The 20,142-nt window shown below is 41.6% G+C and overlaps 2 protein-coding genes across 5 annotated transcripts in view; one reads left to right on the plus strand and one right to left on the minus strand.

Moving 5' to 3' along the window:
- Positions 1-119: 119 nt before the first annotated feature.
- On the plus strand, positions 120-7,192 carry radx (RPA1 related single stranded DNA binding protein). Of its 2 annotated transcripts, none has more exons than XM_041952450.1 (15): positions 120-1,170; positions 1,504-1,646; positions 1,797-1,989; positions 2,522-2,630; positions 3,444-3,544; positions 3,646-3,765; positions 3,863-3,958; positions 4,056-4,223; positions 4,777-4,934; positions 5,015-5,166; positions 5,308-5,355; positions 5,435-5,547; positions 5,632-5,868; positions 6,481-6,663; positions 6,795-7,192. In XM_041952450.1, the coding sequence occupies exons 1-15, from the start codon at positions 582-584 to the stop codon at positions 6,929-6,931; spliced, it is 2,547 nt and encodes an 848-aa protein (XP_041808384.1). In that variant the 5' UTR covers positions 120-581; the 3' UTR covers positions 6,932-7,192. The 2 variants fall into 2 exon arrangements, with proteins under 2 accessions (XP_041808384.1, XP_041808385.1); XM_041952451.1 differs by having other exon boundaries at positions 5,435-5,487.
- A 547-nt stretch (positions 7,193-7,739) lies between these two features.
- npas2 (neuronal PAS domain protein 2) overlaps positions 7,740-20,142 on the minus strand; it is a 45,733-nt gene continuing 33,330 nt past the window's right edge. The window contains exons 10-22 of one of the 3 annotated variants that reach the window (XM_041952026.1): positions 19,922-20,004; positions 19,716-19,822; positions 19,401-19,548; positions 19,194-19,278; positions 18,960-19,086; positions 16,762-16,856; positions 16,546-16,632; positions 15,947-16,144; positions 15,267-15,485; positions 14,077-14,264; positions 13,869-13,961; positions 13,542-13,752; positions 7,740-12,178 (exon numbers count right to left, since the gene is read on the minus strand). In XM_041952026.1, the coding sequence (XP_041807960.1) occupies positions 11,960-12,178; positions 13,542-13,752; positions 13,869-13,961; positions 14,077-14,264; positions 15,267-15,485; positions 15,947-16,144; positions 16,546-16,632; positions 16,762-16,856; positions 18,960-19,086; positions 19,194-19,278; positions 19,401-19,548; positions 19,716-19,822; positions 19,922-20,004 (1,860 nt within the window). In that variant the 3' untranslated portion in view covers positions 7,740-11,959. Of the gene's footprint in view, positions 12,179-13,541; positions 13,753-13,868; positions 13,962-14,076; positions 14,265-15,266; positions 15,486-15,946; positions 16,145-16,545; positions 16,633-16,761; positions 16,860-18,959; positions 19,087-19,193; positions 19,279-19,400; positions 19,549-19,715; positions 19,823-19,921; positions 20,005-20,142 lie in introns of all 3 variants that reach the window. The other 2 variants (XM_041952025.1, XM_041952027.1) reach the window with 2 other exon arrangements.

Below are 20,142 nucleotides of genomic sequence, written 5' to 3' on the forward strand. Positions count from 1 at the left end.
TTTTGTGTACTGACTGCTGAAATAAAGGTTCAGATGTTTCCTGGAAAGCACATTTGCCCATTTACAAAACAAAAACAAACAACAGTCGCGTTGATGACGTCAGGTGAGCCGAGCCTGCCCCGCGCTGAATTTGAAACCAGGACTTTATTGCGACGTTAGCCGGCTAGTTTTTAACTATTTGGCCCGATGCCGTTAGCCATACAACAGAAACTTCGGGTGGATTTATTTCTCTTTGCGCACTTTTTGGTATTTAAGGCAAATAGTGACGCAATCAAACAGCACCCGCGTTCTTTGTAACGTTAGCCAGCTTTAGCTAGTAAACTTCGTTTACCAAAGTATTCTCCCCTCAAAACACCGAGAAATATTAGGTATTGTGTCGTAAAGTGGGAGTTAGCTGCAGTAAGATAAGTCTATTCCTATATTATTTCAGATATCACCCGTTTCTGTGCCTAACTTTAACGCTGTTGTTGCTAATACAGGCAGGAAGAAGTTAGTTAGCAAACAAGCTAACATGATAGTTTTGGTGTAGCAGTGGCACACCGATTATCTAACGGGGAAACTCGTTGCATGAACCGTCCACAATGGAGGATAACTCGTCTTGTTCTTCGGTGGTGAGTGGTCTTTCTCATGTATCTTTCCTCCAGAGGACGTTGGAGCGGTTATCTTCCACACAGTGTCTGAACGTCCGAACTGAGGAGGCGGCTCCCGTCGCTGTCATTGCACTTCAGAGGTACTTGTCTGAGCAAGCTGAGGGGCAACAGCCCGACAGCTACAGCTACGATGTGACGGTCACTGACGGAGTCTGGCGAGCCAAATGCTTTCTTCACCCTGGTTTAAATCATCTGGTGCACACAAACACCCTGAGGACTGGGACTGACATCAGCATCACTCGGTGCTCTTTTGTGTACAACGAGAGGAGACTGGGACACGGTTACATCTGCATTGAAAAGCTCAGCTGTGGCGCTGACAGATCTGCTGTCCTGCCTCTTGTAAAGGATGTCGGTTCGCTGCCTATGCTGGTCAAACATGGCATGGAGAGGAGTGTGGTGCTGCAACGTGATGTTCCCCTCCAGGTGAACCGCAAACATTACCTGTCTCTGTGGAACAACGACGACCCGGAGGGAGACATCTGGATCTCAGACTCATCCTCATCTGACGCGGTGCTGGACGGTGAGATACTATGATGATCCCTCTGTCATGCAATGATCTGTTAACATGGAATACAGTACAATCCATAAGACAATATGTAGTCTTACATCTTAAAACCAATATGATTAATGCACGATATATCTTCCACATGGACCATATGCATAATTTACAGTTTAAACTATACACATTAGGAACACAGTTGTTGACTTGGATATATGAGCTAGCACTCTGTCTACTCCAGCTAATGCATCTCCCTTGCAAAGTAAATGTTATATTTATTTGCCTAACCTCTGGCCACTAAATCGCAGAGAAAATCCTGAATATGTGTTGTCTGCAATTTCTTCTTTTCAACAGTGTCCAAGATCACCCTTCTTTGTAGTCTGGAGTCATCCTTCAGAAACACATGGAAACCTCTCCCTCTTCTAGTGAAGATAATACACAAATCCAGATTACGGTATTATGGCAAGTTTGGCCTGAAGATTGATTACCCCTACCAGGTGAGTTTGAACCTCTCAAGAATTTGGAGAGTCAGTAACACGACATGAACAGGATCTCACTTTCATAGTTCTTACACATTTTTCACCGTTGTGTTACGACTGAGAGCAGGAGTCTACTTGTTTTTCACCTCATGTTTTGTCATATTTCAGGCATACTTTGAAGTTGCTGACCAGAGTGGGACAATGTCCCTTGTGCTTTGGAACGAACTTTGTCCAGAGTTTTACCAGAGACTGAATGTGGGCACAGTGTTGTACGTCCAAAATTACACGTTGAAGCCGAGTTATTCAAACCGGTCACACCCGCAAATGGACCATCACAGAATGAAGACCTTTAACTCTGTAGGTATGTACAGTCTTACAACACAATCTTGTATTTTGAGGTTTAGTACAAAAGTTGGGTGTGAATCATATTTTTGTTTTGTTTTTGTTTTGTTTTGCACAAATGCTATATGTGGCTTAACACTGGCATTGTCTTATAGTAGAAACGTGTCTGTCCACCTGTCATTTGAATAGTAATAAATCAAACAACTAACTGCAACTTTTCTGAAGTGCAAGATTTTGTAGTTTATACATGGTTTAAAATCTGTTTTTACTTAAGGTCAGTCTTGAGAATTTGTGTTGCTATCCTTTGAATATTTCACCTATTCTGGCGTTTAACTTCCATTCCTCAGGATTTCACATTATCAGGGTTTCTACAAAGGTTAAACACTTTTGAAAATTAGTAAGAGTAAGTAAAAAATAGAGTGTTGTGAAAAGCTGTCAAGATGGGTGTAGTTTTGATTTATTTTTGTTTTTTATGAAAGGGCTGGTGAACCACTTTATACCCTCAACTTAAACTCTCTGTAATGTGATGTTTCCATGTGTGTTTTTCTAAGAAATCTGCCTGAATCCTCGCAACCCAGCCTCAGTTATCACTGTCGTCTCACCAAAGAGTGTCCTGCCTCAGTGGGGATTGCCTGATGTTTCCTACCAGTTCATCACCAGGTAGAATTAGCATAGCTTTAGTCTAGTCTCTGAAGTGTGCATGCTATGCTATTTTTATTTACTGTTTATACAGTATTTTCTTGCTGAGCCATGTAGCAGAGCTGTACTGAATGCCATTTTTTTACATTTGAAGCGTCTATTAAAGTTTTTCGAACGAAGCTTTGAATATCTGTCGTCATATTTTATGACGTCATAACCCTAAAACAAATCCTCAAACACAATCCTCAATTTGAATAAAGTGATTCATCAGATTAAACGAGTTAGAGCTGAAATAGATTTTTTTGTTATTGTGCTACATATATGTAAATGTAGTTTATGGTGCAGTCAGATTCCTGTAAGATTTTAATGTTAATACAGGTGTGTGTCTTCCTTTGTGTGCAGCAAGCGGGAGACCAAAGTTTTGACCTTTTGTTTTTTTTTTTTTGTTTTTTTTTTTGAAAGGCTAAACGCCAACAAAAGAACTGAATCATGTGGATGATTAAATCTTTTTTCAATAAGTTTTGACTTTTGGACTTTACAGCACTCTGGAGTCATTGGAAATTGGATCTCAAAAGTCAGTAACAATCCTATGCAGCCACCACTGGAATCTAACTCTACAAATAGTATAATACTAATAATATTAGTGTAGTCTAATCTTTGCCTGCAGCTGTGCAGAAATACTAGGTTTAAAGAAACAGACGTGCAAAACAAAAACAGTTGCGCAGCATTCAAATGCTGATTTAGAATTTGAAAGTCAGTGTTGTGAAAGAAGATTCACGCTGTTCAGGACAGTTTTGTTCAAAACCTGCTTTCTGTTATGAATTTATCCTGCAGGTCAGAGTTGGAAAATTTATCCAACAGTTCTGCATGTGATGTCATTGGTTTGGTCACATTTGTTGGCCGCGTTGAAAGAGTCAAGAGTAAAGGGAACAAGGGTAAGAAATGTTCATATTTATATTGTAATTAGAATTTAAAAAAAACTTAATTAAGTTCCCTTTTTAATTTTAATTACTTATTGGTAATATTCGCCTTCTAGGTCCAGAAAAATATTGGACATATCGCTGGATCCACGCAGTGGATGGAACGTCTAGCCACCCTTTCATCCTGGAGGTTTTTTCCTCCTCTCAACCAGAAATCTTCAGTCGTATATGCCCGAGTAAGACAACTGTACCAGCTCCTTCCTGGCAGCTATGCTGCCACACTTCTAGGCAGTTTCACTTAGTTTGTTTGTTCCATCATCCTGTCTTCCACAGTGACCTACCTGGTGTGCACGCAGATGAGAGTTTGTCAAGTGGAAGGCTCGTTGCCCTACCTCACAAGCAGCTGCGAGACAGAAACATTCATCACAGGTTTGCACAGCTGTAACAATGTACTGTACAGACATGTGGTGATGGTATTGGTCACTGTGGTTGAAACTAAACTGTGTATTATCTGGCTCGACAACAGGCTACCACAAAGGTCAGCCATATGTGAGTGACCCCAAAGTGAAGAGCTTCATCCAGTGGACCAAAACTCTGAAGGACAACGTTGTCCTGCAGAAGACAGCTGTTGGTGGTCATTATTGCTACCCTCGGCCCCCGCAGAAATACACCCAACCAACGGCAGATGTCTCAGGTGAGAGGAAAAACACACAGTGGTTCAGTTAAACGCGTTATCAGTTTTTAGAACAAATTCACATGCTTTAGTTTTTTTAGCCGGTTTCATTTCAGAATGCTCCCATTAGCCTCAGAAAAAGTCCAGCTAACGTTTTATAATTTCAGGTAATGAAATGATGACCTCCACTTCAGTACTGAACCATATTGAGATTCACTCGGTTCGCTTGTGGGTGGCAGGAATCCAATAAAATGTGGGTCAGCATTCTCCTGCAACTCTGCCACAAGATAAAGCGCAGTGTCCGGCCCTGATAAATCACTTGTACTGCACACCTGCTCCATCTGTATCTTGACGCCTGGTTGTAGGAGTTCATCTTTATACATTTTATTTGAATTTTCAAAAGCTATTCGTTCAAGCCACCCATAAGAAGACAATTTACAGACAAGCAATTTACAGCGTGGTTTCTAAAGTGGAGTGCACTATACCCAGCATCTAAAATTTTGCACCCCACAGGATAAGTGATTTGGTTTAATTGAGACTTTTGTTATTTCAAACCTTTATGTTCCATCTTCAGCTCAAGGTCCTCTGGTTGCTGCGGCTGACTTGAAGAGGGAGTTAGAGACCTTGCAGTTTAGAGAGCATAAACAACTGGCCATTCAAGGACAGATCACGGCAGTGCGCTACATTAAAAGCCCAAAGACCACCGAGTCTCAAAGAACAGAAGAGAAGGAGGTAGTAGACATTATTTCAAAGCATTCTTTGAAGAGAGGCGCTCATTAAAACTGTAAAATAAGCCAACTGCTTTCCTGCAGGTGCCAGATATTCCTACTGATGTGTGTGAACAAGCTGTACCTGACACACACAATGATCCCTCAGCAGCTGAGCAGACTTCACAGGCCAATTTAATATCTCCCTCTGCTGAAGAAATCTCTGCAAACAGAAGGAAACGAAGAATTCAAATGAGGTATAATTTGACTCCTGACTATCAGATTTGTGAGCTTGGTATTGAATCGTTAGTTGTGCCTCTGTGGCTCGTACATTTCAACCAGCAGAGTTTTACATTTAATTCATTAAGTTAAATGTAACATATCGACATGTTTTCCAGAGGAGCCACGCAGGCCTGCTTGAATCATCGTGACGTGCCAGCAAAAAGGTACTGAAGATTTCAGCTGGTAGTGCTCATCAGTAACCCACTCCAGCCATTCTGTGCTCATTTGTCTCTGCTCCTACAGGAGGGCTGGACCTGAAACCACAGAGGAAGGACAAGAGCAGGAAGAAGAAGAGAGTGAGTATGACTATGAGGAGGCTCAGGATGCCGAGCGTTGCCCACAACTTCAAACTGAAGGTGCGTTACAGCAACTACAGCTTTACTGCAGCTTACCTCACGTGTTCTGATACACTGTCACACTGATGGGTTCACTTCCACCAGACTCTGATGTATTGTCTTGGGAAAGCAGAAGTTGGCTGAAGCAACGACAAGAAGTGTCTGAACATTTGTGTCAAGGCGGTCTGTACCAGGACAGCGTCTCTCGGAGGTTCACGTTCGACGAGAAGGACGTCCTCCTGCAGTGGAGTAACCTTCAGCCGACGCGGTGGGCACCAGAGCACACCGCTGACACCATCCCACCCGTGGCTTCTCCAGGATACTACCAAGTAACAATATTAGGTGACGTTTTATATTAAGCATGACTCTGACCTGTTCCAGCATTGCAGCCTCTGTTCCGAACATCCTCTGTTTTTCTACATATTCTGTCTGAAGTATTCAGAGGATGTGTGCCAAGGCCTTCTCTTTCTTTTCAAAGGCTCTCTTAAGTGGACAAAAATTGCTGTCTCGTGTGATTGGTCCTAAATAAGTGGCCCAACTTTTAAAATATTTATTATATTATCTTTTGTGTCATCAGTGAGTGACTTTTTAAGGTCGAGACCTGCTGTCAGTGTAAACTAAGATGCACAGTCAGATGTCTCAGTCTCATTTAGAAAACACCATAATGTGTATAATTCTGTATTATTAAGGTGGATCTCCTTCATTAAACTTTTTATTCTGTGCCCTGTATTCCATTTTCAGTAAATTGTGTAATTTGTAATTGTGTTAAACATGGTGCTGTCTTCAAACAGCAGCTTTTAGAATCACAATACTTGGGTAATGGGTCCGCCGTTAGAGCCCATCTTCATTTAACATCTTAAAAAATGACCAATGTTTTTATGTTGTTAGCAAAGAACAGTGATGACGACCATCCAGCCTGTTTGTCAGTCTTCTTTTTTTGTATCTTTCTGGCAGGCATAAACAAGCAGATAGCTGTTGATGCTGCGTATTTTCCTGTCGTGAGCTCAGATGAGCCCAGGGCTGTGGGTCTTCCTCAGGATCCCCACGGCAACACGATGCTATCCTGCCTTTCGTCAGGCTTCCTGTGCCCTCTCAGTGATACCGCCAACCACAGTGAAGTGATGCTTCCTGAGCCAGGTAGCCACCACTCCACCCATTCAGCAAACAGTCACTGCACAGTTTGGCCTTAACACATGTGGTTCCATATAGCGTCATATTAAGGATCAATGTGACAGGTGACGCTATAATGAGAAATGTTTGTCTTGCAGAGGAGGTCTTAGTTACTGCCAGCGAGCTGGAGGACGCACATGTTGTGTGCATCTTGGACCTTTGTCATCTGGGTGGAGATAAGGTGGAAGTCCTGATCAACAAGATGTACAGAGTGACAGAGGTTTCTCTCGACTAGGAGGTGCAGAACTAGTGTCCAGTTCTCTGAGGAAGTCTTGTATTTATTATCAGTTTACAGTAATCATGTAATTAGACAGTTATTTTTGATCGAGTGAAGGAAACCTAGTCTTAGACCAAACTTGAGTTTGATGCTTGTAAATTCTCTGATTAACTTTCACATGTACAGTAAATGTTACAAAATATAATTCTTCAATCTTTTGAAATAAGGATTTTTTTATGATTGATTTAAATATTGAATTACATAAAGTTGCATATTTTCTTACCATCAGAATTCCGCTGTGTATTTACTTTGACTGACAGATATTGCTTAGGCTACAAATAGGGTGTCAGTTTTTACAGACACTTAACTCCTCTAACCAGGAAATTGTAGACTAATAACTGTGAAAAATTGTAGACTAATAACTGTGCGATGGCTATGTTGGGTAGCTGCCATCAAATGAGTCACTGTGAAAATCATCAGATTACACTAACATATAACAGAGGGTAATATGGGCTCCCCTCCCCAAGTAATGTTACATCCTAAATGTGATCATCAGCCCGCTGTCAACATGGTTTACAGTTAGCTGTCAGCATCACGTGAGAGACGACTTGTGAAAGCTTTGTCCTCCATGTCCAGAGGCCTGCTGAGTCTTTTCATAGATTAATACTAGTCTGGCTTTCTGATGTGAAAATCCATCTTCTTGCATTAAGAACAAACAGCTTAGAAACAATCTTGTACATAAATAACTTTCTATGTAAACAGTTTGCTCAGAATAACAATACATATGTTTAAAAATATTTATTTTCATATATTTCACAATATCCAGGTTGATTTATAAATAATTCAATATAACATAATTAATATCAAGATATTTTAGAATGTAAACTTAATTTGTTAATTTCTTTTAAAACAATATTAACGATATTTTTAAAGCTTATTTTGATGGTAAATACAGAAAGAAAACAAGCCATACAAGTGACTGTGCAACACCAACTTGAACGCAAAAAAAGCCTCACCTCCTCTAATAAGACACTTCATTATCTGTTACAAAATTACTTTAATTTTAAAATCATGGAACATACATATGTAATCTATTAGACATATAAAATAAACAACTATATAGTCTAAACTTTTTTTTTTACATTCTATTATACAATATATTCAATGTTTGTTTCTGCACTGAAACTGCAGAAATGGCTGTGAACCAGGTTTGTTTTGTTCATGTCCTGGCAAATCTTACACAGAAAGCATTGATCTGACTGCCCACTCACACATTTAAGGTGTCAGTCATTATTTTACAAATCAGAAAAACACAAGTTAAATGTGATGCAAATCACATGCCTTCAAAAAACACGCACTGAAAACCCCATGAAGAAGGACAGCATTCTGAAAGATGAAGAAAGAAAGAGGAAAGGTGTGGTAACTGCTGTCGGGGAGCGAGCAACTACAAAGAAAAACAGTACCGACCGAGCAGATGGATTATTTACAAGAACTTCTGTGAAGCAATACACACCTAAAGCAACTCTAGAAATCATCTCGCATCTGAACATCTGGCGCAGAGTGAGGTGATTTGTCCAAAGCAAAATAAAGGGGGCTTAACCCACATCTGGAGCACAATGCATGAACTATCTCAACATTATTCATCCATAGATTTCTTTCAGTAGTAGAGAGTAGAGATAAAACTGAATAACAAAGGAAAGTGAAAATATAATCATCTATGGCACCTCTGAGTTGCTGGCTGAGCTGAATGTATATTATGGGCTGTCTACTGTTTGCTACACCAAACGTGGATGTATAGAAATACATAAATGGAGACTGAGAATTCCCTCATCCGACTAAAAATACATGTTTTGATGATGATGATGAACAATTGCACTTTTTCTTGAAACTGAAAACAGGAAAACGACTTGCGGGTTCAGTCAGTTTTGGCTGAATTACCTTCTGTTATCAGCTGAACACACAGCTGGACAGCTGTTGCACCCTGATGTGAGCCTTGAAAGTGTGAAATTCTGGGTAAGGACATAAGGATTCTGATTCTTCATTTAATCTGTTTTCACGATAGCGGTTTAGTCCAGAGTTTTCTGTATTTAGTTATCATGTTTGGGGAGAGACTAACACTCTGCACCACATTCCCATGCAGACAAAGCCCTGTGTTAATCCTTGTAATCATACTGGACATGTCTTGTACCTTTAAAAAAAAAGATACTGCTGATATTAACGAATGTTAAGGAATGTTAGGACATCTTCATTAAAAAAATACTTCCATATAATTTACATGGTACAATGGCTTATTATACACCTCTATATACATCGTACATCTGTTCTGAAACATTTAAAACAGTATAAATTAACATTCTTCTTTTTCAAATTGACATTGCACATAGGAAAGTGTAAAACGGCACTGAGCGTACATGTTGAAAGTGTTCTGACAGTTGAGTCTTGTCGTCCACTACGAACAGCACCAGTGTTGAAAGGGACTGTGACGTGGATGAACTTGAATGTGTGCGGCTGAGGTGGCCGAGACCAAACGGTCATATTGGGCCACGGCGAGAATTTCAGGAAACGCTGAGTTTTGCCTGCTGAGCTTTGTGGGAGAAACTATGTAACCCAGGAACATACTGAAAGATTTTTAAAATCTAAATGATGAAGTCAGACTCTGGCACAGGCAGCTTCTGTGCAGGATACGGTTACAAGTCAAATCTGATTGTCGTTAACAAGAGAGAGGTGTACGTCTGTGTTCTTCAGTTTGTTTTCTTCCTGGATATCGTTTAACTGCTAATCACCAGTGCACTCGCAACAATACAACTCACCCTTATCAGAGCTGCAATTGGCCAACGTTGTCTTCAACGTGCCACGCACCATTACAGCGTGACCTGATAAATATGTTAACGTCAGCTTGCTTCTATATTTAATATGACTGTTTGAGATAGGAGTGCAGTTACAAGAGCTGATTAGCAGCTGCACGTATCGCAGCAAGATTTCCTTCACCAAACTAACAGAAAACAGCATCTCTCAACGAATATGGTGGACTCCAAAGACTGTCGTTCAGAAAGTTACAGCATGAAAAGAATAAGTCTGTAACAACTTGAAATACTGACAGGACTAAGTCTGCAAAGAACTTGAGAAACTTTCAGTTGTATGAGAAACTTTTTCACTGCAGCTGTATGATATTTTATACAACAAAGTGTTGGAGGTTAATATATTTTTTGGGGGAATTAAACATGCTTGCAATATTTTAGTTTATCGAGGAGATCACATTCATAGTAACAAGCAATGTATTGTTTAGTTGGAAATGAGCTCATTTGGTAGTGATTAGAGTGTACAGACGGTCAAATAAAAGCAAACAAGTGGAGGACCAGAGTGGAACAAACAGGATAATACTGTTCACAAATATCCAGGTAGCAGGCACAATCTCATCCAAATCATTTCTCACTGTTTCCGAGGTTTATTCCAATCACCGAGCCCACACCTCTGCAGCAGTTTGTTACAGTGTGGTATGGAAAACTACTGTGAGCCACATAAATCAGTGGTGGTGCAGTGCTCTGGTGAAAACAGCTTGCATTAAACCATGAACCCAGCCAGGGTAAGACATTAAGACCAGTGTTGACCTTTCAATGTCTAAATGAACGCATAAAACCAATTAGAACTTTTCTGTATAAAACTAGTTTCTCAATTTCATTTTTTTTAAATGTATATGCAATAAATAAACATGAAATTATTTCATTAGGGTCTCAGTAAATAGTTAAATGAATCTTAGTTACTATAATTACAGAAAGTGTTCAATAACAGTTTGGACTTACTGATGTAAAGGTTGCAAAAAGCATCCAATATATATTTGTAATATATCCACTACAAATCTAGATGTCTTCTGTTTCAATCTGATGTGGAAAATAATAAATTGTGACCTATGAAAATAGAACTTTGTATTCCAAATGGACCTGAGCTGGATTTTTAAAGCCGTAATCAGACAAAACCATCAGACCGCACCATGGACGTACCATGGCTAAAGGCACAAAATTCCCCCCCTCTGCTAGCCTGTCTGTCACCCAAGGACTCCTGCTGCAGAGCTCATTCAAAAGCACCTTAAATCAGGACTTCAGAGCTTTGTTGTCATTGTCAGGGAGAAGTGGTGGCATAGTTGTAGCACCACTTCTTCAGTCCCAGATTGAGGCTTTAAAAATCTAGATAGACCTTACTTATAACTGGAGAATACCCCCCGTTTCCCAGTGTAGCGTGTTACATAGATTTTCTGATCAAGCCTGACTTTTAGATATGACGGCCATCTCACCACTGTGTATTTCATAATAAAACCCTCTCTTGTGACTTGCCACGAACATACCTGCGAGTAAATCATTGTTTTTGGGACAAACCGCGAGCGACATCTGATGTCTGCCAGCTGAAACGCACTTTGATGTAAAGTTGGCATGTACAAAAATCCCTTTGTGAGATGAACCATTTTCAGCATAGCTAAAAATCTGACCGAGGGTGATGATTTGATGGTTTCACTGGGCAGGGTGGTCGAGCAGTAGGTTTAAAATATACTAACACTATTAAGCCATTCTTAGTGAGGAAAATAGAATATTAATTCACATGGGCAAAAATAAATATTCTACTTTTAGGTGGGGGGTGGTACCAAAGTGCAAACAGACATTTAGAAGGAAACTCTCTTCGCTAAGTGAAAAACTTCCACGTGTAAACATGTGAAAGCGGCGACTTCTCGAGAGCTTTGATAATCCACTTGTTCCGGCAGTGTCACCGATAGTGACGCGGTGATGAAGGTCCAGCAGCTCAGACTCTCCTCAGGTCCCCGCAGGTGACGCCAGGCCAGCGCAGCCTCTGCTTTTCACGCCGGTGACATGCACACCGGCCTCCTCTGAATGGGCAGCTTCACATAAAAAGTAAGGTCACTAGAAGCAGTTTGCCACTCCAAAGCATTCCCGCTGCAGAACTGGACGTCAAGTTTGACTTCCAAATGCCACGGCGTGCTGCCGCCTACACGGCGACAACACGGAGGGAGATGTCGGCGCTCTAAAACAGTCCAGAGCGCTACCGAGTCAGCATATTTCGGAAGTCTGAAACACCGCCAGTCTGGTTTTGGGAATGTTGGTATTGCCTTTGCTGCTGTTGCGCCTGTTGCTGCTGTGCTTGCGGCACTTGCTGTGTTTGCGGCTGCTGCTGGATGTATCCCACAGTGCTTTGCTGCGGGACATTAGCGGTGTGTAAGAATGTTGGAGTAGATCCACCGTGTACAAGTCCTTGAGTCATCTGTGAACACAAAGGAGAACATGAATGTTCACTGGCCAGCCGACAGAACCGAAATCACTAAGTCTGTATCTGTGAAATCTGTCTTGAGCATTAACGTAACAAGAGTGTTGTAAACATACGCCTGGCCTCATTCCAACTTGTTCACATCATTCAGTTATTATTTCTAATATGAAACAAGAATGCAGCCGTTACTTCCTGTCTGTGTGCAGTATAAATGAAGCCGTTCTTGTCAGGTGAGGACAGCGTTTTTATGTTGTATAAAGTATCAACAGTATTTACCTTCAGAACTGTACAAACACTTTTGGTGTGCGAAGGGGGCTGAACCTGAAACATATGCCTGACTTTTTAACAAAGTACTCACCAGAATCATTACTACTTGGTTTGAACCCTCCCCTTGACTTAGAACAAAAAGTAATGGCTTTTTGATTTTTATCATGCCCAAATCACACATTAGATCGCTGCTTTTTTTACCTGGGTTGTACCACTGGCACCGAATAAGTGAAATGGGCACAGGCAGCTGCTCTGTGGCACACTAATATTTTTGTTTCACCCACTAGTAGAACAGATTGGTTTGTGCTGCAGATCGTTTTATTATAGGTTAACTCTATATGACTTACAACTCTAACAGGACATATTGGTCCTCATAGCTACTAGAGAAGACGGCCCTGATGGAAAAACTAAAGACTCTGGACCGCTCTCCCATCAGCAAAAAGAAAAAATCCATGTCCTGCCCATACCGTATCACTTCTGAACAGTTCCTTATGACTGCTATACTGACTATTGTCTGATTTCAGCAATATTTTACAAAACTAACAGTGATCACATCAGAGACTAAAGCATCTGTGATCTCTGAAGTGGCTCCACAGTGTGGCTCTCTAAATACACTGATGCAATATTCTCTTCGGCGTGTCGAGGGATTTAGGTAAGCTACTTACAAACTGTGTTTTTACACCAGACAAACACTATTTATCTGTGTTAACTTTTTTTATCGGCTGATAGTTTGTATTGTCCCTTCTGGACAAAGATGATAAGTCTGGAATGACATGATTTAATATCTGACCTAATGAATTTTAGACCGCACCTCAGCTTTGTTACAAAGCCGAGGTTTTAGAAGGATTGAAAATAACACAGCTCTCTTGGTTAACAGCCTGTGGGAATTGCACTGTAGCTTGTTGCTGTGGTAACTAGGGATTCGTTGCAGTGCAATGCTAGCAATGATCACATATCATTAAATATAAAGCCTTGGGTAATTGCACTGAGCATTATACCGTCACAAATTACTTGTAGTTAAAGTCATAATAGGCTTCCGGAAAGCTAGAGACATAATATTGCTGCATCACGACACAGCAGATGGGCGTCGTACCTGAAAGAACTGCTGGGGCTGCTGTAGCTGCAGGGAGTGCTGAGAAGCCTGAGGCTGAGTGTGGTAGGTCGACTGGGACTGGTTTGTGATGAAAGTGTTGTGTGGGAACATGATGGGGGACGTGAAGACCGGGGAGGGCACAAGGACGGCGTTGCAGTTGACCTGTTGCATGGAGAACGAAGGGGCGATGATCTGCTGTTCCAGCGTGTATCTGTGTGTGGGGGGGGCACAACGAAGAACTCAGGCACAGCATGAAACAATGTCAACAGACTGGTGTGTGTGTGTGTGTGTGTGTGTGTGTGTGTGATCTAATTAAACAGTACTCACAAGGTTTGGGAGATGCCCATGTTGCACTGGGAAGGCTGCGAGGTGACACTGCTAGTGGGAACCAGCGTCTGCACTGGCTGGTTGAGGAGCATGCTGCAGGAAATACAATCCGTTACAGGAAGAACTCAATCTGTACTATGAAAACAAAAAAAAACAACAACTCCGAGGCATGACGTCAAAGAGGCTCTCTTTCTTTCAGGGCTCTCACCGCAGTTGTCCATCTTGGCTGAACTCGCTGTCTGTGTGTCTTTGGTTTGCGTCCTGCAGAGACCTCGTGTTGGTCTGGGAGAACATCATGGGGTTGCTGTAGAAGGGCATCGTCAGACTTGTGTTCGTCTGCACAGGCACACTCACTGCTGACTGCGCCTGTCCGCTCCGCGCAATCCTCTGATGAACCTACAATGAAACCAAGGAAATACACACAGCATATAAAAACTGCAGAACACACCAGCCAAATCAAATAATCCTCAGGGGTCCCGCCGGTGGTGTAAAACTGTAACTTTTTGTCCCAGAGACAAAAATACTGTTTCAATTGAAAATGAATTTATTATGTGAGGAGAATAAAAAGAACAACATGCACATGTCAGTCTCTGAGTCAGAAAGCAGCTTTTGATGGCCCACTCATTTGCAAATGAAGTTATTCATATGATAACGGTTTGGTAATTCCATAGCTGTTATAGGGTCAAGAAAGCATGTGAAAACTCCCAGTTTGTCTTCTATGAACACGAGCGTGTGCATGTTGACACTTGCTTCATCGATATTCCCCTGGCTCTGAAAACAATATCATCAGTTTGAAGTTCTAACACCTGGTAGGCAGACCGCATTTCTGAATGATTTAATCAAGTATGTGTAGCCAAAACCTTTACAAGATTCAGAGCTCATACGTCTTGGCCAGAAATGTTTGTGTTTTATTTTTTCTAATAAAATCTCTATAAAATATCAAGCCATGCCAAACTACCTCAGAAGGAGCTGACAGGCCTCAGACTCCAGAGGGATAAACATCAAATGTGCTGTTACTTCCTTTCTACATGAAAATACAGTATGAGGCAGGAGTTTTTTCCTCTTTCTGTGTCATTCTGCTGCAGTGCAGACAAGCACACATTGCATGGAGCATAAGAAGCTGAGAAACTGAATACCAGGCTACCACCTGTGGCTGTGATGTTTCTATCTTTCAATAATTGACTGATACTAACCATTGAATCCATAACCTGCCTCCTGTTGTGTTGTGAGCGCTTAAGTAGGCTACGGGTCGTTAGCCGCTAATGACCGAAGGTAATTCGATTCAATTATTGTCCTCTCAGCATCAAAGGAGAGCTTTCCAAACAGCTGTGTTTGGACAGTTTTCTGACAGCTTCGCTGGCTTTCAGATCTGGATTTTTCACTTGTGCAGCTCTGTACCTGTGATGAGGGTGAGCTGCTCTCTCTCAGGAGTGAGTGGGGGGATGAACTGTGGGCCCTGCAGGACGCTGGTTTCGGGTGGCCTGAGAGCTGCCTGATCACCCCTGCCTGGCTCTGCTGGGCCGGCCTGCCCGAGCCCTGCTGCTGCTGCTGCTGCTGCTGCTGCTGCTGCTGCTGGGCCTGGCCAAAGTCATTGTGGATAGGCTGCTGTAACAACATCTTATGCACACAAACAGAGAGTGTTAATTTATCCTTCATTTACTGCCAAAGGACGATTAAAAAACACATTCTTTTTGTTTTCTAGTCTGCATATCTTGTAGAAACATAGAAACTTCTAGAGAGAGCTGGCATCTTATCGTACAAACACCACAACGCTCCCAGAGTCTCGTGTGGAGGTTAGAAAATTTGTGGCTGAACTGGTTAGTATTGGCCTCTTGGTGGGGCCATTCCACCATCACTGTCAGGGGTTAGGTAACACAAGCTTACAGTATGATGTTGATGTTCCTTAACAGCTAATACGTACAGGCCTAATAATTTATTATGTCTAGATTTAAGTCAAATAGTGTTTTCCCAACACAGAAAACAGCACTTCTGTGGTGGATAATACTCCAGAGTACTGCTTAATTTAATATTTACTTTCAAGTCTTTTTCTTCTTCTTTGATCTTTGTGGGGGTGTTACCTGGAGATTAGCGAGGTGAAGCTTCTCCTTAATGTCGTGCAGCTCCTGCTGCTGCGTCTTAATGTCAGCTTGCAGAATACGCGTCCTCTCCTCCAGCTGCTCCTTCAGCTGGTTCATTACGCAGAGCTGAGGCTGCTGCAGCTGATACATGGACGACTGCTGCTGCTGCTGCTGCTGCTGCTGCTGTGTTTGCTGTTGCTGGAAAGACAAGATCAATTTTTGTTCTGAACTTGAATCATATAATGGCTTATTCTTGTGATGGTGAGAGCACATCAAGCTTCTCACTTTTCCTGTGAAATGGGTCAGAAAATGATACAGATGAGTGATTTCTTTCTGAGAAATACACAAGCCAAATGTGCCAAACAACAACAACAAAAAAAAGAAACACATTTCAGATATAATCTTGATACTTCTTTCTGTTTTTAAACTGTCTTTTTCACTTGGTTTTATAACACAATCTTCTAACTGGGCCTGGAGGCACTGTAGGCACAAGCAACAGATGACATAAACACACACTGCAGCAACAGTCATAACAATAAGATATTGCACAAACAGACGAGAGGAAGGCAACAGGCAGGAGAAGAAGTCTAAACACTAACCATTGCGGAGTGCTTGCTGCAGGTAGGAGAAAGGGGGAGGCTCATTTGGGGGATGAGGTCAAAGGAATTTTGTCTTTGTGCCAAATTCTACAGGGGAAAATGACAAAGTTTTACAATTCAGCACACTCTGCGATACTGTGTCAGCTTTGTGCAGTTGTTTCCCACTGACCATTATATCTCCAAAGACAGACATACGTAAACACTGTATAAACTGACCTTTGAACTACTGGGTTGGAGTCTGGCAGATGTCTTCTCGGTCCCAATGGAAGCAGATTGCCATGATGGTGTGCAGGCCTCTGTGTAGGAGTTAGCTGCTGCAGGAGAGACAACGGGTCACCTCTAAGCACTCTTTACTAATACTAGACAGAGGATGTGTTCAGTTAGACCATAATCACTGTTTTTCTTTGTCAAACGACAGCTGATAATGCTGACAAAGGCAGGATACATTCATAGTCCCCATGTTTGGCTAAATTCACGAAGTGGATAGTTTCTTATACATCCTTTAATCTGTCAGTCATTGGTGGTTGGTGAAAGAACAACTTCTATGAGTAAAAGCGATACTTCTCCGTTAAAGACCTTTTTAGCGCAAATAAGGAAAATGACAGGAGATCTGCAGACTCAGGGCTGTAAAAGATTGCTCAAACTCCTCATCAATTTTTTTAAGTAAAAAAAAAAAAGAATTAATCTATATTTCTGTTTACAGTCAATATTCAGCCCTATTCAAAGATAAGGCAGTAAAGGATAGCAGTGTCCTTGTGCCCTTTGTCGTAAAGATGCACAAACAACTTTGATATAAAAGCATGAGGTCAACAAGGAAAACGAAATAATCAAACGTGATTCTGTATGTATTAATAATACAGCAATGAACATTGGACTCCTTTTTTTTTACGTATTAGACTACCATTATTTTGGAAAGCCTGAAGACTGGTTTCACAGTAATGTTTTATTGACTTAATCAATAAGAATAAAAAAGCAAAAAGAAGCATTTGGATATTTTCAGTTTTCTATGCTCAATGGAAGAAACAATGCTTATCAATACTTAATTATATTTTTCTTTTTTTAATCAAAATCGACGCAGCAGAACCAGAGATATCGTCTTTTTATTAAAGGAGTTCTTCTTCCTTGTAAAAAACCTGCATTAACCACAACACAAGCTGACCGCCGACAGGTCGGTTGGAGATTGTGTTATGCTAGCAGTGGCTAATGCAGCCTTGAGCTGCCAGCCTCAAAATGAGATGAAGAGCAGCTACAGAGGTCTGGTAAACGCACTTCTTTCTAACCCCCAGATTTCCTTAATCTAGTCTTCACATCCCACCAACACTGACGCAATAAGTGACATCACTTGGGACAATTTATCGGACTTCACACAGCTCCCTCTGCAGCCACAAAGGCTTTTCTCACTTATGCAGCAGTACCCCCCAACACCTGTAAACAGACTCTGATGTGTAAATTGGTGGATCTCCCTTTAAATTCAGAGAAACTTCAATGAAACATACACATCTCTCCTCCTTAAAAGGGGGATTGTCAATACTCCTCCTAAGCAGAGTAACTAGCCTCTCTGAGGTAAAGGTAGAACAACTTATGAAACGCATTTCTTCTCTGGTTGTGTAACAATACTGCTGATTCACGAGCCCTTTACTGCCACCTCATTCTGCCTCTGACTTAAACCCACAAACTGTGATGCAATCAGTGGATCGTAGCCGACGCAAATTGAAGAAGCAAAGAAAAATCATCTACTGACTATTTTTTCTGACAGCTGCAGTTGTGTGAATAATATGTCTTTGAAAATAATGAAGGTCCGTTTGCTGTCTGTGTGTGGATTAAGGGAAGACGGTAGCAGCGGCTACGTTTACAAACAGTAGCTCTAATGAATCTGCCACTGTGTATCTGCATCTGTCCCTAAACAGATGCAGATGGAAGTTTAGTCTTTTAGTGCATTAGACGGTGGGTGGAACAGCTGCAGTCAGAGAGACTGGAGGTTCAAACAAACAAGGCATGCTAAACTAAGCCTTGGACACACTTCATCATAGATGCATCGTCACCCACATATATCAAGGTGGGTGTTTTATTGACTGCTGGTCTGCTTAGTTACAGAGGTTTTACCTGTGATCACAAGTCTTCTCAGATCTTTCTCATATTTTTATTCTAGTCAACCAATTTTCTTCTTAAAAAAAGGATGCTTTACCGCCCATTATTTTGATCCAATGAAAGCCTGAGAGCTGTTGCTGCAGTGAATAACAGCAGGATTCACATTATACACCACACCATTTACAATGAATCAACGAAAGAGAAAATCCCATTTTCTGAATCTAAATAGCAAAACAATTCCTGCAGCCAAACAGGTGCAGGATGTCTGTACGTACAGACCTGCTGTTGAGTGAGTTAGCAGTTTAGGGGAGCAGAGGATGACTCACATGCAGAGTCCGACAGCGCTGTGTGGGAGGACTTCCGGGAGCTGTGGGAGGATACCGAACGTGCACCGCTGTTTCTGTCCCGTGGAGGGTCCAGTGTGGAGCAGATGTCCAAGTACAGCTCCTGAGCCTGGAACACAGAGTCATGTTCGACACCGAGGGTCAGATTTGAAGCCGACAGAAGAACTGACCTTGTAAACGTTACATACTGCATGGAGAGGGGTACTGAACTCTAACCTTAACTGAAGATGGAGCTATCTCAGGTGGAGATAGCTCTTCAAAGCCAAATGCTCTCCTCCTTTCAGCTCGCACTTCAGCATAACTGAAAGAAACAATCAACTTAACCTTAACTCAAACAAATTGTCATTTTTGTCAAGACAATCTATGCCTAATACACCCCAGCACACTGACAGTCTATGCACCAGTTTCAACAATCAGGCTTACCTGACAACCGTGTGAGTGCAGACAATAAACTCCGGTTTGGAGTTCCACTGGTGGTACGTGATGTAGTAGTGAGTCTGCAACCAAATCCACTGCTGACCTTTGGTCAGAAAGCGATAGTAGCAGGATTTACCCTTTCCAAACTGCATTACTGAGGAGAGTAAAAAGAACAACTTCAATGGAATGTTCAGGTGTCACAGGTCAAGACTTTTTCTGTGCACTGCTGCAGTGGAAAAAGGCATGCAACTATGACCTATTTTACAGAGATGGCTTCCTGCATGTGAAGGCCACTGAGAAGCAACAGACAGAGTTACTTACACTGCTTATGACACTGAGCTATAAGCTCCAAGTCATCCACATGATAGTAATCGTAACCAGAAGTTCCGAGAACCTCAAAGGGTAAGTAGCCGATGATTGGCGAAGCTCTGAAACAGCAAAGATGATAAACATGTCAGAAAGACTGACTCCTGCTAAAAACTATGCTCTGCTGACTGATAGGAGAAGGAATTGTAAACGTGTTGTACCTGTGATCTAAAAACAGGAACTTCCATTCAAGGCTGTGTCTGGATGTGAATTCATCACAGGGATCTTCCACATTGCACAAATCCTAAACGAAAGTAAAGCCACATAGTCACCATCACATAAAACATATCTCAAAATATACAGCATGTTACATTTTGCTGCTTTAGCATTAAGAATTTAGCAATAAGTGACTGTTCACACAATGCAATCATCTTGTAATCAT

Source organism: Chelmon rostratus, chromosome 14, assembly GCF_017976325.1.
Source record: "Chelmon rostratus isolate fCheRos1 chromosome 14, fCheRos1.pri, whole genome shotgun sequence".
NCBI lineage: Eukaryota > Metazoa > Chordata > Actinopteri > Chaetodontiformes > Chaetodontidae > Chelmon > Chelmon rostratus.

Coding starts and splice junctions, on each gene's coding strand:
- radx (XM_041952450.1), top strand. CDS start 582: ATGGAGGATAACTCGTCTTGTTCTTCGGTGGTGAGTGGTCTTTCTCAT. Junction 1,647..1,796: donor AGATTGATTACCCCTACCAG/GTGAGTTTGAAC, acceptor GTCATATTTCAG/GCATACTTTGAAGTTGCTGA. Junction 1,990..2,521: donor GAAGACCTTTAACTCTGTAG/GTATGTACAGTC, acceptor TGTTTTTCTAAG/AAATCTGCCTGAATCCTCGC.